Here is a 14,381-nt window from a genome sequence, read left to right on the forward strand (position 1 = left end):
AGCAGTTTATGGGCCATCAACGGAGCCGTCTTGCCGGAAAAACTTTTGGTTTGACCATGCTCTGCATCCAAAAAAAGTCAACTATGAATTTAAAAAAAAAATGTATTAATTGACTGAGGGTTAAATGAGCGTTGGAACTGTTAATCGGGTTAAAAAATTTGACCGGTGGCAAGGGCACGTCTTTTGGTGGTGGTTGGTGGGGCGTGGGAGTGCTTGTAGGTCTTGTAGGTATGGATGGTAAAGTAAAATGTGCCCCGGGATCACGTCGGGAAGAACCACCATGTATCGTATAATTCTGGGTTCGATCCCTACCACTTCTGTTGTATAATCGCGATTTACCTTCTACGCTAGTGAAGGACACTGTTAGCGTAAGCATGAAATTAGTTTAGTGCTTACGCCCATGATACCGACGTTCTCTAAAAGAAAAACAAAGGGATGGGATAGAAAATTGGGGATAGAGAATTCAAATTCATTATCAACCATGAAATTTTCGTGAGTGACTCATGGCTCACACACCAATTATTACTTTGAAATAATATGACAAATATAATGAATTTTTTTTAAAAAAGAAAAATTGACACATGCTCATGACAGTTTTTATGACACTTGATGAATAATATTTTTCAATAATAATTATGAATTTTATTTGTATTCTATTGTCAATGTTGAAATGAGAATAACACTATCACTAAAAAGTCATTTTTATATGTAAAAATAATTTTGTATTGCCTTTTAATATAGGTGTTGATTTCTTCAAATTTATTCTCGTTCTTTCAACAAGCCTAGTGCTAATGCTTATTTGAAATAGCTCGATAATTTATTTATATAGAATGATAAAGAGGTCCTGAAAAATAATTAAAAATATTCATTAAAGTTTTTATGACATTTGATGAATAATATTTTTCAAAAATAATTACGAACTTTATTTGCGTTCGGTTGTAAATGTTGAAATGAGAGTAACAATATCACTAAAAAGACATTTTTATATGTAAAAATAATTTGGTATTGCCTTTTCATAGAGGTGTTGTTTTGTTCAATTCTATTATCCTTTCAACAAGCCTAGTACTAATGCTCATTTCAAATTGCATGACAAATACATTATTTTTTTGTAAAAAAAAAATTGAAAATGATCATGAAAGTTTTTATGACATTTGGCAAATAATATTCTTCAATAGCAATTATGAACTTTATTTGTGTCTTGTTGTTAATATTGAAATGAGAGTAACAACATCACTAAAAGCCCAGTCGAGTTGGCTCAAGTGGTAAGAGCGACTTGTGACTTTGGTGACCCTCACAGGTTCAATTTCCCCTTTAAAGTTTATCTCGGTGAATTACTAAGGATGCGTCAATGGGCGGGTGGCTTTCACCTCCTCGGATTTGGTGTCGCACCATAGTGTCCAAAGTGACACAATGGTGGCTGGAGTTCCTGGATTATTCAAAAAAAAAAAGAAAAAAAAGAACAATATCACTAAAAAGTCAATTCTATTTTCATTCTTTCAACAAGCCCACTAATGCTTATTTGATATAGCATGACAAATATACTACTTTTTCTAAAAAAAAATTAAAAATATTCATGAAAGTTTTTGTGACATTTGATAAATAATATTTTTCAATAGTAATAATTATGAACTTTGGGAGTGTTTTGTTGAAAAAGTTGAAGCGAGAGTAGCAATATCCCAAAAAAAAAAAATCATTTTTATATGTAAAATTTTTTTTGTATTTGCTTTCCATTTAATATGTTTAATTATATTCTATATCTATAATAATATATAAAATAACATGTGTACTAGTGCTCCCTCTTATCATTATTTCAACAACCCTAACAATTCTAATGATTATTTTAAACTAGAAATCTCTTACTATTCTTTTGTGTTCCTAATAAAAATAAAGAATTGTTTTTTTTATATATTGATACAGATATTGAATAAATCAACACCACCTATAGAAAAGGAGGTACAAGAAGATTTTTTTCACAAATAAAAATAAATTTATAGTGATATTATCAATACAATTTCAACCTTACAAAACTTTGTATAATTCACAATTATTATTACAAAATATTATTCGTCAGGAGTGACATTATTCATAAATGCTTTCGTAAAGAATGTGATTCACAAATTACATGCAAGTCAATATTCTGCTTTAATTCTTCAAGGAATTGGTTCTTCTAGTTTAATAGGTTTTGTTTATAGAGTTATAATGTATAGTTTAATTAATCAATACAAGTTCATAATTTTACAGTTCCAAATTCTCAAATTCTTTCTGTAACAAATAGTGCAATAAAGGATTGAAATCTATCAAATCCTTCTACTCTAAGTTCAAAAAAAAGTTGGCCAACCATTTTTTTAAAATCTGCTACTTTCCTGTTCATATTTTCTTGCATAAAATCATTTAACATTATGATAGACGTGGTATTATGCTATAATACGAGCTAAGAATGTTTTGTACTAAGCCCCCACGGGCATGGAGCGGTGGAAAGGCATCAACACATAAGAAGGAGTATCGGAAGTTTAATTTCAGGTAGATAGCCAACGGTACCTGTGGATGGTGAGAATTTACTCTGTGAGTCAGCGGGGACCGTGGATGGTGAGAGTTCGCTCTGTGATCCAACAGGGACCGTGGATGGTGAGAGTTCTCTATGAGCCAACGGGGACTGTGGATGGTAATGAAGATGTGTCCCGGAAGTCGAGTTAGCCGAATGCCCAACTGATGCATGGAAGCTGTGTCAGCATTTCGAACTTTACTTGATTAGCGAGACTTAGGGGGAGGATGCTGATCCGTAGGTTTGGTGCCGCACCAAGGGGTCCGAAGGGCTTGTTGGTGGCTGAAGTTCCTATGTAATAAAAAAAAAAAAAAAAAAAGAATGTTTTGTACTAGAATTTTGTACTAAATTTATAGGGAGTATTACAAAGAAACAAGTCTAAACTAGATCATTTGATTGGGCTTTTTAATTTTGGGGGTTGGCAAATATTGATGGAATTGAGTAATTTATTTGGATTGTTTGAAAGAAAGAAATATGTTAAACATTAATGTCTGAACTAACAATATGCCAAATTTTTTGGGAAAAAAAAATTTGCATACATATATGAAGCCTAGGCGCTTTAGAAGTATGCATCTAGTTCAAGATACATATATATATTTCTTTTGGTTTAAACTTGTGTAAGAGAGTCGCATTCACTTAACTAGAAATGCAATGATCTATTATGTTAAAAACCGATTCGACATTAATGGTTCCATTAGTAGAAATTAGACTTTCAAAGTAGCCTAACACTACGCTCAACTAATCATTTTCTTCCAACTTCTATGTGCCTTTGAATAATCCTAATACCATGTATCATTTATTTATTTATTTATTTTGGTGACATTCTAGAATGAAAATCTAGAGTTCGTTTAATTTTAGAAAAAAAAATTTCATTTGCATTTCACTTTTTCAAAAAAAAAAAAATTATGACATTTTTTATGAAATATATTAACAACAATAAACAACTTTGACACTATTTGCCCGTGAAAATAGTTTTATTTTTCATTTATAATTTTTTCAAATAATTATGAAAATGCCACCTTATTTTTCAATTTTCTAAACTTATATAGAAAAGTTGAAAAATATGTTTTCATTATTTTTCTAGATTTCAATTCTTACTTTGCCCGTGGGAACATGGACTTGGATCCTAAACTTTATTTTGTGTAGATTATTTATAGAATTTCTTTTAAATCCATAAAAATTTGAATTCAAACCCTTAAATCAATGATTCCAAATATTACCTTATTTAAAATTTTAAAAATTACAAAACAACTATCATATTTGTGATTATTTTAAAATCTAAAAATAAAAGAATGAAAATTTATTTTGCATAATGAAACAAATTTATCATTTTCAATCTTTTTAATTCAAATCTTAAAAAAAGTTAAAATTTTTATATATATTTGGAAAAAAAATTGAAAAATAAAAAATATTTTTCACAACTAAACGAGTCTATGTGTTTCTCCTGCAATCCTTAACCCATATGACCATTGGCCTTAGCCTCACAAGGATATCTTTGCATAAACTCATGGGTTTGAGCATTCATTTCTTTCAATTCCTTTTAATATCACCAAATGTGCTTTTGTTCCGTTCTTTGAAATGTATTTAGTAATTTTGATTTTCTGTTTAACTCACTCCATTAAGTTTAAATAAAAATCACGCTACCAACTCCCCTTGACCACCTTCTCACACCCATCGTGATGTAATCACATATCTTCAAACTCGAACAACTTAGGCATCATTCCAACTTTCAATTTTTCATCTAATATTTTAGTTAGAAGGTAAGATGGTTCGATTCTATCTCTTAATGATGTCAAACTCTTGAAAAAGAATTTAATTTCACTCATGCTTGAGTCTAACATATTGTATCCCAATTTTGATCCTAGGTGGTTCATCACCTAGGCTCTTCATTGGGAAGACAAGGATTCTATTCCTCCCAAAGGAGGATTTCCCCAAATTTTAGAAAGGGATGGGCAGGATTATTGGGATAGGGATAGTAGGGATGGGAATGTAGCTTGTTATGGTGGGCTCATGGTTTTGACATTTTCAAAGCCTCTTAAATGATTAAGGTTTAGTCTACTCTTAAATGACCAAAATCTATTTAGGGTGCATCGAATGTGGAACTCTGATCGATGCATTGCTATGATAAATGACAATTAAGAAAGATTATTTTTATTTTCTATTTAAAAATTTTGTGTAGTGCAGGATTGCCACAATATAAATGGTGTCAAAGGCTTGTTTTTTTTTTTATTTTTTTAATATTATATTTTGATTTTGAAAATTTTAGGGGCCGTTTAGTATTATTGTCAAAAATTAGAGGAATAAAAATAAAAAATAAAAACCAAAAATAAAAAATAAAGACTAAAAACTAGAAATTAGAAACTTGTTTTGTCAATATTTTTAAAACTAATAAAAATAAAAAACTTAATTAAAAAATGTTCATTTTCATCTTTAAATAAATTAATATTATGAAAATATGATTAAAATAATAAAATTACAAATAATACATATTAAAAAATTACTATAATAAAAATAAAATTTATTATAATTATTTCACTTAATTGTTCTACTTTCAAATTTTACTTTACAACAAAAACTTTGTTGGACATAACAATTGAAAAATAGTAAGAGTATTTTGTAATTGGTTTTATTATTATTTTTTGAAATTTATATATATATTTCTTTTAATTGTTTCAAAGTCCCTTTGATCATTTAATTTTGAATTAAATTTAAATATGTATAAAATGAACAATTTAATCCCAAAAAACTATTTCTGATTATTAAATTTTCTAACAAGAGGTTGCTAAAAAAATGAAAACCATGACAAACAGTTGAAAATCGGCAATAGAAATAAAAAACTAACCACTTAAATAAACCCGTTATTATAATTTATTTCTTTACTATGTGCATGCAATACATCTAATAATACCATTTTAATGTCAAGAGTTTCAAATTTTGTCTCATGTTGTCCTAAGTGAGTAAAAATGTGAGCACCATGTATCAGCTCGCTCCCGAAGGAAGTACAAATACATTTTAATTGGCCGTTGCATATTTGATATATATATATATATATATATATATATATATATATTTGTATAATATTTGTCATCATTCATAATAATAATAAAACACACACCCACACCCATATATATATATATATATATATATATATTATTATTATGAAATTAAACATTATGTTTTTAAAATAAAACAAATGATAGTTAAATAGTTTTTGTAAATCCGTATTAAGAAATAAATAAGGGATTAATATTTTCAAATTTCGTCATGAAAAATGTCCATTTTTTTAAATTCCGTGCTGGATGGAATAATTAAAAATGAAAAAAAAAACACTATTATTTCTATTTTCAAAATTTTCAAGTTCATTTTATTTTTAGAAATAATTATCTGGCAAATTGAATATAACTTTAACGTTCAAAGTATCTAATTTTTTTTTTTTTTTTTGTAATTTAGGTAAAGCCTCATTTTGATACTAGGAATGGTGATTGCCATTTTTTATAATTTGGATTCCATGTTTGAGAATTAGTTTGTGTTTGGATTTCTTTTTAAAATCGAAATTCAATTTTTTCTTTGAATTTAACTAAAGTGTACATTCAAAGTCGTACAAACTCAAATAAAAAATTGAAATATATTTTCAAACAAACTTAAATATTTTAGGTTTTTTTCATCTAGGATCCTAGATGAAAATGATTGGTTTAAAATGTACAAGCTAGAAAAATAAATCATTAAATGCAAAATCAATTGCATCATGGGTGTTGCTAATCTCATTTTAATATGTTTGTACTTATAATACACCCTACTCTCTTAAATTTTTCAACAAAATATATGTTTGTACTTTTTATTATTATAGTTTGTTATCATAATTTTTATTATTATTATTTAAAATTTTGTTTAATTCTAAAACGTGTGAATCTTAAAGCCAGCATGAAATTCAGTAATTTGATAAAAAAAAACTAAAAAATGATTTATTTTAATTTAATGATATAAAATTCGTTTATATGTTATTTGTGTAAAATATGTGAATTTAAAGTTTTGAGTGTGTACATTTAAATAAAACTCATTAAATTTCATATTATCTTTTATTTAAATTAATTCAAATCTATATTTAGAATTTTTAGAGTCTAAACTTCAAAAAAATTTGACATTAAATAAGTGTATGTTAAAAAAATAAAAATAAATATTCCCACAATGAATTGTGAAAATTCCTTTATATATGCTTGGGAACCCCGCAAAACAAACGCGCCCTTGAAGCCCCTCCCTGTCTTCGCCCGCGGCCTGCGACTCTGTGGGCAAGCGAAGACTAGTCTTCTCTCTCTCGAATGGCGTGAGGCGTCTAAAAGTGTATCTAACGTTTTTGACCAATAAGTTGCCGATGATGGTTAACAGGAGGATCTCTTCTTCTCCGGCGAGTGTGCCGGAAATGGATCCTGGAATATGGAGCAAGCTGCCGGTGGATCTGCTGGAGCACGTTCTATCATTCCTCCCCCTCAAAACATTCTTGAATCTCCGATCAACCTGTCGCCGCTTCAAAGCTCTCATCTTCTCTCCTTCATTCATCTCCAAACACTCTTCTTCCCCTTTCTCGTCATTTCTCTTGCTTGCTCACCCTCACTTCCACCGCCTCCACTTGCCTATCTTCGACTCTATCGTGGGCTCCTGGCGCAAGCTATCCCTCCCCCTCTCGCGCCTCTTACCCGACGCCGCCCCCTCCGTCCTCATCTCCACATCCAAAGGCCTCCTCTGCTTCTCGCTCCCCAATTCATCCTCCTTCCTCGTCTGCAACCTCTTGGCGAAATCCTCCAGACTCATCGAATTCCCTACGCACCCTTTCGCTTTCGATGTCTTCACATTCGTATCCACATCCGTCGGGTACAAAATCTTCATGTTATCTTCCGGATCGGCATCCACCTCGGCTTTCGTTTACGATTCTAGGTCTGATTCTTGGCAGCAATTCGGGGGTTTCGATCCGATTCTGAGCGATAATTGCCACCAGGAAGGCGTTTTCTCTAATGGCTGTTTGTACTTCACAACGCCCGAGCCGTTCTCAGTCGTTTCCTTCGATTTGGAAACGGGGAATTGGGGGAATTTGGTCTCTGAACTGCCGCCGGAGCTGACATTTGTCAGATTGGTGAGCAACGGCGAGGGGAAGGTGTACATGATTGGGGGAATTGGGAGGAACGGGATTTCGAGAAGCATGAAATTGTGGGAATTGGAGCTGGAATTGGGGGGAGAGGGGAAATGGGCGGAGGTGGAGATCTTGCCGGATATGATGTGCCGGAAATTCGTGTCGGTGTGCTATCACAATTACGAGCATGTATATTGCCTGTGGCATCAAGGGATGATCTGCGTCTGCTGCTACACATGGCCGGAGGTTCTGTACTACAAGGTGTCAAGGAAGACTTGGCACTGGCTGCCCAAATGCCCTTCTCTGCCGGACAAATGGAGCTGTGGCTTCAGGTGGTTCTCCTTTGCTCCTGAGCTACATGCTTTCGTGTGAGTCCCTGCTGTGTGTCAGCGCGTGTGTGTGTGTTTTTTAAAAAAAAATATTACTCTCTTTTTTTATGTGAGCATTTGGTTTCTTTCTTAATATTTATTATGCCAGCTTTACATGTCGTTTGCTATCGCTTTCTCTAATGTAAATAAATAAGTTTAGTTCATAAAGGGAGATGTGTTGAAGTTCTATTTTGTTTTGTTCTTGCAACGACTGGTAGCTCTTTATTTAGCTCAATAATTATTATGATTCATATAATGGTACACTGTTTGGAGGAAGGGTTGTTAAATCTGGGTAGTAGGATCATCTCACTTTGCTAAAACGAGCCTAATTTATTTTATAGAATTATAAATTAGAAGGATTAAAATGGGATCCATAACGTTAACATCAGAGTAGGATTGGTAGATCAAAAAATTTATTATAGGGTTGGAGAGATGAGTAAACTCCTCTAGTAATGATGATCCTCCATAGGTTTTGAATTTTAACAATTGAAAAAATTGAAAAGGAGATTCGGTGGAAGGTAGTAAGGGGAGGAGAATGGAAAGAGAAGGTTTTGAGCAGAAACTTTTTTCATTCCTTTCATTTAAAATATATGCCAAACTTCCTACATAAACTCTCAATAAAGAATACATGACTTCTTGTAACGTGGCATCACAAAAGGAAGATACTCCTAAAAAAGAATATTAATATTAAATATTTATTTTTAATATAATAAATAATAATTTTGGTTGAATAATAAAGTAGTAGTAATATTTTTTTAATAGTACAAAATGGCGTCTGTAATTTATTTATTTTATAGGTTTGAACTCTTTGAAAACATTAGCGGTGCGGGAAGTCAATGGCAGCCATGCATGGATGGCCTACTCTCAATCTCAAATGGTCTACACGGGGCCATCTTTCTAGCTTCTAGACAGTATCTCGTAAGCACGTGAAAATACTCACGTTGCGTTTTGTTTGGTAGCCGTTTGTGAAGAAGGAAAGGAAATAAAATAAAGGGATAATTTTTTATTATAGATTTTCTTTTTGGAGAAAAGAAACATATAATTAGGAAGCACTTTAAAACCCTTTTGAATCTTCTTCCCAAAATATGATTAGCGTATCAATTTGCTCTTGTAGCTAGTTACATATTAAATATTATTGAATAATAAGTATATACACTGGGACGAATAGAAACATCTATGATATTAATAGAATGCCCAAGAAAAGCGGAGTATAACCACGCGAGAGTTGGGAGAATCCAACTTTAGATCAACCAGGTAAGGTTTGAGAGTACGGATATGTGAAAGGAAGTACCCCTTATTGACCTATTCCACAAATAGTAAATTAGTTTGAAATTATTTTTGAATTCATCGGATCAAGACTTCAATTCTTTTATTTCCTCAACCATTAAATATTGGATGCCTGTACACAAACAAGGATTCTTCTCGTCTCAATATCCCTAAAACATACAAAAACAAAATTTACGAGGTTCTAGTCAAAAATATTAATAAGCCTTGTACGGACAAAAGTTCCTCTCGCTTCAAGATCGTTGAAAAGCATGTATAAACATAGCTTTTGGGACTTATCATTGGATCTATTATGGATATATGTGAAAAAAAAAAAAGATAAAATGGAAAGTAAACAGACTAAGTATGAAAATGTACACTCAAAATTAGAAGAATTATAATAGGTCATCAAGTTAACCTGAGGTGATTCTACTAGGCTATCTGCCAATCAAAGTGTTGAGTAAGATTTAAATTCCCATTTAGTATATTTTGCTTCCCGAGGGATTGACACACATGCTCAAGCAAAATAGAGAACAATACACAAAATTGCAAAATCCAAAAGGTGGCATACAAGAGTAGCCTCACATGACATGGAAAAAGGGGTTCTGGATGGTTAAAGAATTTCCTAGACTTTTCTAAATTTTATTTGATTATTGGATTTTTTTTTATAGATTTTTTTTTTTTAGATTTTGTACGATTTTTACTTAGTTATAAGTCTTGAATATTTAGGAAATTTTGAATTAAGGATTTTCATAACCTTTCTAATTTTTTATGAATTTTATGGAATTTCTCCTTTTTATATTTTAGGAAAATTTTGAATTTTTATGAATTTTTAAATGATTTTCTACTTATTCTAAAATAAAATATTTGTGCATGCATGGCAAGCTAAGAGAAAAACACATACAATGTTGACATCTGGGTGATGTCATCTACTAAGCAAGAAAAAAAAAATAATGATTTTGAGCCTACCAATTGTAGGATATCACAATACATGAACTCGTATGAGTGAGAAATATTGTTAGGTGTGAGTCCCAGTGATGTAGTTCTCACAATATTTCATTGGGCTCAACCATTAACATAATAATTTGTGATTGGTGGGTTTCAAATCTTGTGTGGAGGAATCGTTCATTCTAAGAATTTTTCAAGCGAAAAATAACAATAAGCTAACCCCTAACAAGAGTCCAAGATGAAAATTATGGACCAATTTGTGCCCTTTGGTGAAGATCTAACAGTTGAAAACTAATGGCTAGATTTATGCCACATGACAAAAATCAAATGATTGAAAATTTAAGTGTTAAGATCTATGACAAGTGTCACAGATATAACGACTAGGGGTTTAACAGTCAAGATCTGTGATAAGTGCCACATATCCAACAATTTAGTAGCTAATGATTAGGAATTGTAATAAGTGTCACAAACCCAACAGTTCAATATCTAACGATCATGATAAGTGACACATCTTATAGAACCAATGACTTTAGATGAAGGATTATTAGGCCACATGTGGCTATACAATGTCACTTGCTAGCATTATGTGTATGTTCTTGTTGACTTATAATTGGGTGATCAATTGAAATGATAATTAAAAGTTAAACTAATTATGCTTAAGTGTTAGGATTTTAGAGTTTTGTGACCCTAACACATGGTTTTGGTGTACGATCATTGAATTGGAGGTATGGAGAGTTAACCTAGATGTGTCTGCGTTATCATGGGGATAGTTTCAATATGTATGGTAACATTGTGGTCGATTTGGATAGTTTTAGTTGCAGTATTCTTGAATTTAAGATGTATGATCATTATAACCCTGGTTGTTACTCATACGTGATTGAGAATACTTCGGAGAATGAATATGGGGGTACATTGGGTAAGCGTCCTACCTTCCTCGATATCTTAATTCTGAGAAAACCTAAGGAGTGCTCAAGGGCATTCTCTTGACATTTCTTAAGGGTTGTCTTAGGTCTTGGTCTTCCATGTGGGATTGGGAGCTCCACGGACGATCCATTTGGGAATAGGATCGCTTAAGTATTTTCAGTATGAAGGTTTGGATGTACACCCTTCTTAGTCATTGACTATACAGTTGGGCAATATCATCTAAGACTTCGGTTGTGGTAAGGGGATGAGAGTTACCATTAGTACTAGTAGAATGCAAGTTATTTCCCTTACCATTTGAGTCTAGGTTCCTTAATGATGACCTTAATTGGTTCAAGGGTTGTCGAGCCGTAAGACTTGACCTAGTTAGAAACATGAGTGTTTCCTTGGATAAGGATGATTATGGTTAGGTTGGACTTGGTGTAGTTTCTCTATCCTATTGGCGTGACTTCTTGAAACTTTGGAAGGAGTTTTGAAAAAGTGACTCCTTTTGGCCATTGAGAATTCGATGTCCGTAACAGTTGGTATAAGAGCGAATCTCTCAATCTTGAATGAGGAATGAGATGGAAATTGTTGGAATCAACTCAATTGTGGGTATTCAATTTGTGACATTAAGTGGGGGAAGGAGCAAGTTATCTTTGAAAAGGTTCTAGCCTTGTGCTCCCCTCTTGTCATGTAACCCACTTAGAGTAATGAAATGAAAGCTCACTTCATCAAGTTACTTGATGGTACCTTATACCCTTGATAAAGGATGAGGGTTGATGGATGCGAACAAAAATGAGAGTACTTGGTGCCCTTGAGGTGGGTAATATAGCTACATTTTGGGATTTTTCCAATTGTGGCTGGCTCTAGATCCTATTTGGTTGTTACATTTTGAGATTTGTCGTATTGTGGTTGGCACTGGAGCCAGTATAGTTCCCACTTTGGGATTTGTCTTATTGTGGTTAGCACTGGAGCTGGTATGGTTGTCACACTTTAGGATTTGTCCTACTGTGGTTAACACTGGAGCCGGTATGGTTGCCACACTTTAGGATTTGTCGTATTGTGGTTGGCATTAGAGTCGGTATGGTTACCAAACTTTGGGATTTGCCCTATCATGGTTGGTATTGGAGCTCAAATGGTTCATCCATTTAGATAACGTGGTGCCCTCGTTTCACAAGTAGAGGTGATACCCTTTGATCTGGTGGAAGTGAACGACTAAAAGAGTCTGTCTTTACGAAACATGAAAAGTTTGTACCCATTGAGAGAGGTGGCATTCTTTGGTTTATGGGGAAGAATGAGTTATGAGCATCTTGGACAAATATCTTTGAGCCACGAATGCAAATCTATATTGGTCACAATGGTGACGTTAACTAAATAGAAGGGAACCACGAATGTTGCTAATTGGACTTCATTGGAACCCAATTGATCGGTTATTACGTTTCAGAGGGAATGAAGGCAGTTGGAGACTACTATTTTGGAATTAACAAAAGCATGTTTATGCGATTTACATTTGATACCTTAATCGATTACCCATGCTAAATGTTATTGGGATAACTATTGTCGGAGGGCATTTTAGCCATGTTGCTAATGGACACATGTGCCATTGTGGCCAAAGGGCCTTGTAATAAGAACTGCTAGAGGGCATTTGGGCTATGTTGCTAATGAGCATATGTGTCATTATAGCTAAAGGCCCTTCCTTATTTGTTGGTGTTGTACAGGTTTGTGCAGCAACTAAGCTAGAGGACTTCCTTTCAATCGGAAGTTTGAGTTTGAGCTAGATAACAAAGATGTTAGAATGGTAACCAGGATGGACTATGGTTGAGATTTGTTTTATTAAAGGATAAGATATTGTGAATCATTGAGTGTTGTTCAAATGAATGCGCAATAGAATACCGAATCACACAAGGCAGCAACCAACAATAAAATATACAGAAAACACAGTCACGCAGATCATATGAAAGCAATAAAATTATGACATGAAGAATTACGTGGTTCGATAATGCCTATATCCACGGGAGCAAACGACTGTGAATTTTCACTATCTTGTGTCTGCAAAAGATATAGAGTTACAACATACAACATGTATATATAACCCTCTTAGATATTTTCCCCCTGAAACCCAACCTATATAACTTCCCAATTCAAAACTTGAAAACTAGCGTTGTGTAACTGAGCAAAATCGTTGACGGTTTTAGACATATCATTGATGATTTAATGCTGAGACCAAACAGTCGATAAAGCCATCAACTATTTTCTTCTGAGCCTGTAACCATCGAGCAAAACTGTTGATAGTTTCAGACAAACTATTGACAATTTATTCTTGAGAGCAAATCGTTGATGCAACTCTCTAAAACCGTCGACTGTTTCTTGCACACTAGATTCTCTGTTTTCCACCATGTTTTCTTTGTACATGTATTCCACTCGATATATGAGACACATATTATAACAATCTCCACCTTGACGAATATACACTCTTTATGAGAAAAAAAAAATTGAAAACATAACCCGCTGCTAAGACAATAGGTTGGGACTGCCTCTCGTCTAACAACTGGAGACATTGAGCAAGTCCAAGCAATGTATGAACTTATCTATGGTAACAGGCTTTGTCAATAGATCTACTGCATTCTCATAAGAGTGAACTTTCTCAATCACGAGTTCACTAGAAGAAACCAACTTTCGAATCATGTGAAACCTCACATCTATGTGCTTGGTTCTCGAATGATACACATGATTCTTCGCCAAATAAATGACACTTTGATTATCATAACGCAACAAAACTCCACCTTATTGAATACTCGACTCCTTGACTAAACCTGTAAGCCATAATGCTTCCTTGGCATCTTCGGTGACTGTTGTATACTTCGACTCAGTTGTTAATAATGCAAATAGAGACTGTACCATGGACCTCCAATAAATAGGTCCTCCCATAAGGGTAAACACATACCCTATTGTAGACCTTCTATCATCCAAGTCTCCTATATAGTCTGCATCCACATATCCCACAATTGACAAATCACTCTGTTACCTTCCGAACATGATGTGATAGTGTGAAGTACCCCACAAGTATCTAAAAATCCACTTGACTGCATCCCAATGCTATCTACTCAGATTTGAAATAAAATTACTCACCACATTGACAACTTGTATCAAATCCGGTCTTGTACATATTGTAACATACATTAAACACCCCACTGCACTAGCATAGGGGACCTTTGACATGTCATAAATATCATCA

At 33.3% G+C, this 14,381-nt stretch overlaps 1 protein-coding gene across 1 annotated transcript; it reads left to right on the forward strand.

Annotated features, from left to right (window-relative positions):
- The first annotated feature begins 6,674 nt into the window (after positions 1-6,674).
- Positions 6,675-8,221, forward strand: LOC131162066 (F-box/kelch-repeat protein At5g43190). The gene has a single exon (XM_058118194.1). The coding sequence runs from the start codon at positions 6,912-6,914 to the stop codon at positions 8,034-8,036; it is 1,125 nt and encodes a 374-aa protein (XP_057974177.1). The 5' UTR covers positions 6,675-6,911; the 3' UTR covers positions 8,037-8,221.
- Positions 8,222-14,381: the final 6,160 nt, after the last annotated feature.

The sequence above is a fragment of the Malania oleifera genome, chromosome 8, assembly GCF_029873635.1.
Source record: "Malania oleifera isolate guangnan ecotype guangnan chromosome 8, ASM2987363v1, whole genome shotgun sequence".
Classification (NCBI taxonomy): Eukaryota; Viridiplantae; Streptophyta; class Magnoliopsida; order Santalales; family Ximeniaceae; genus Malania; species Malania oleifera.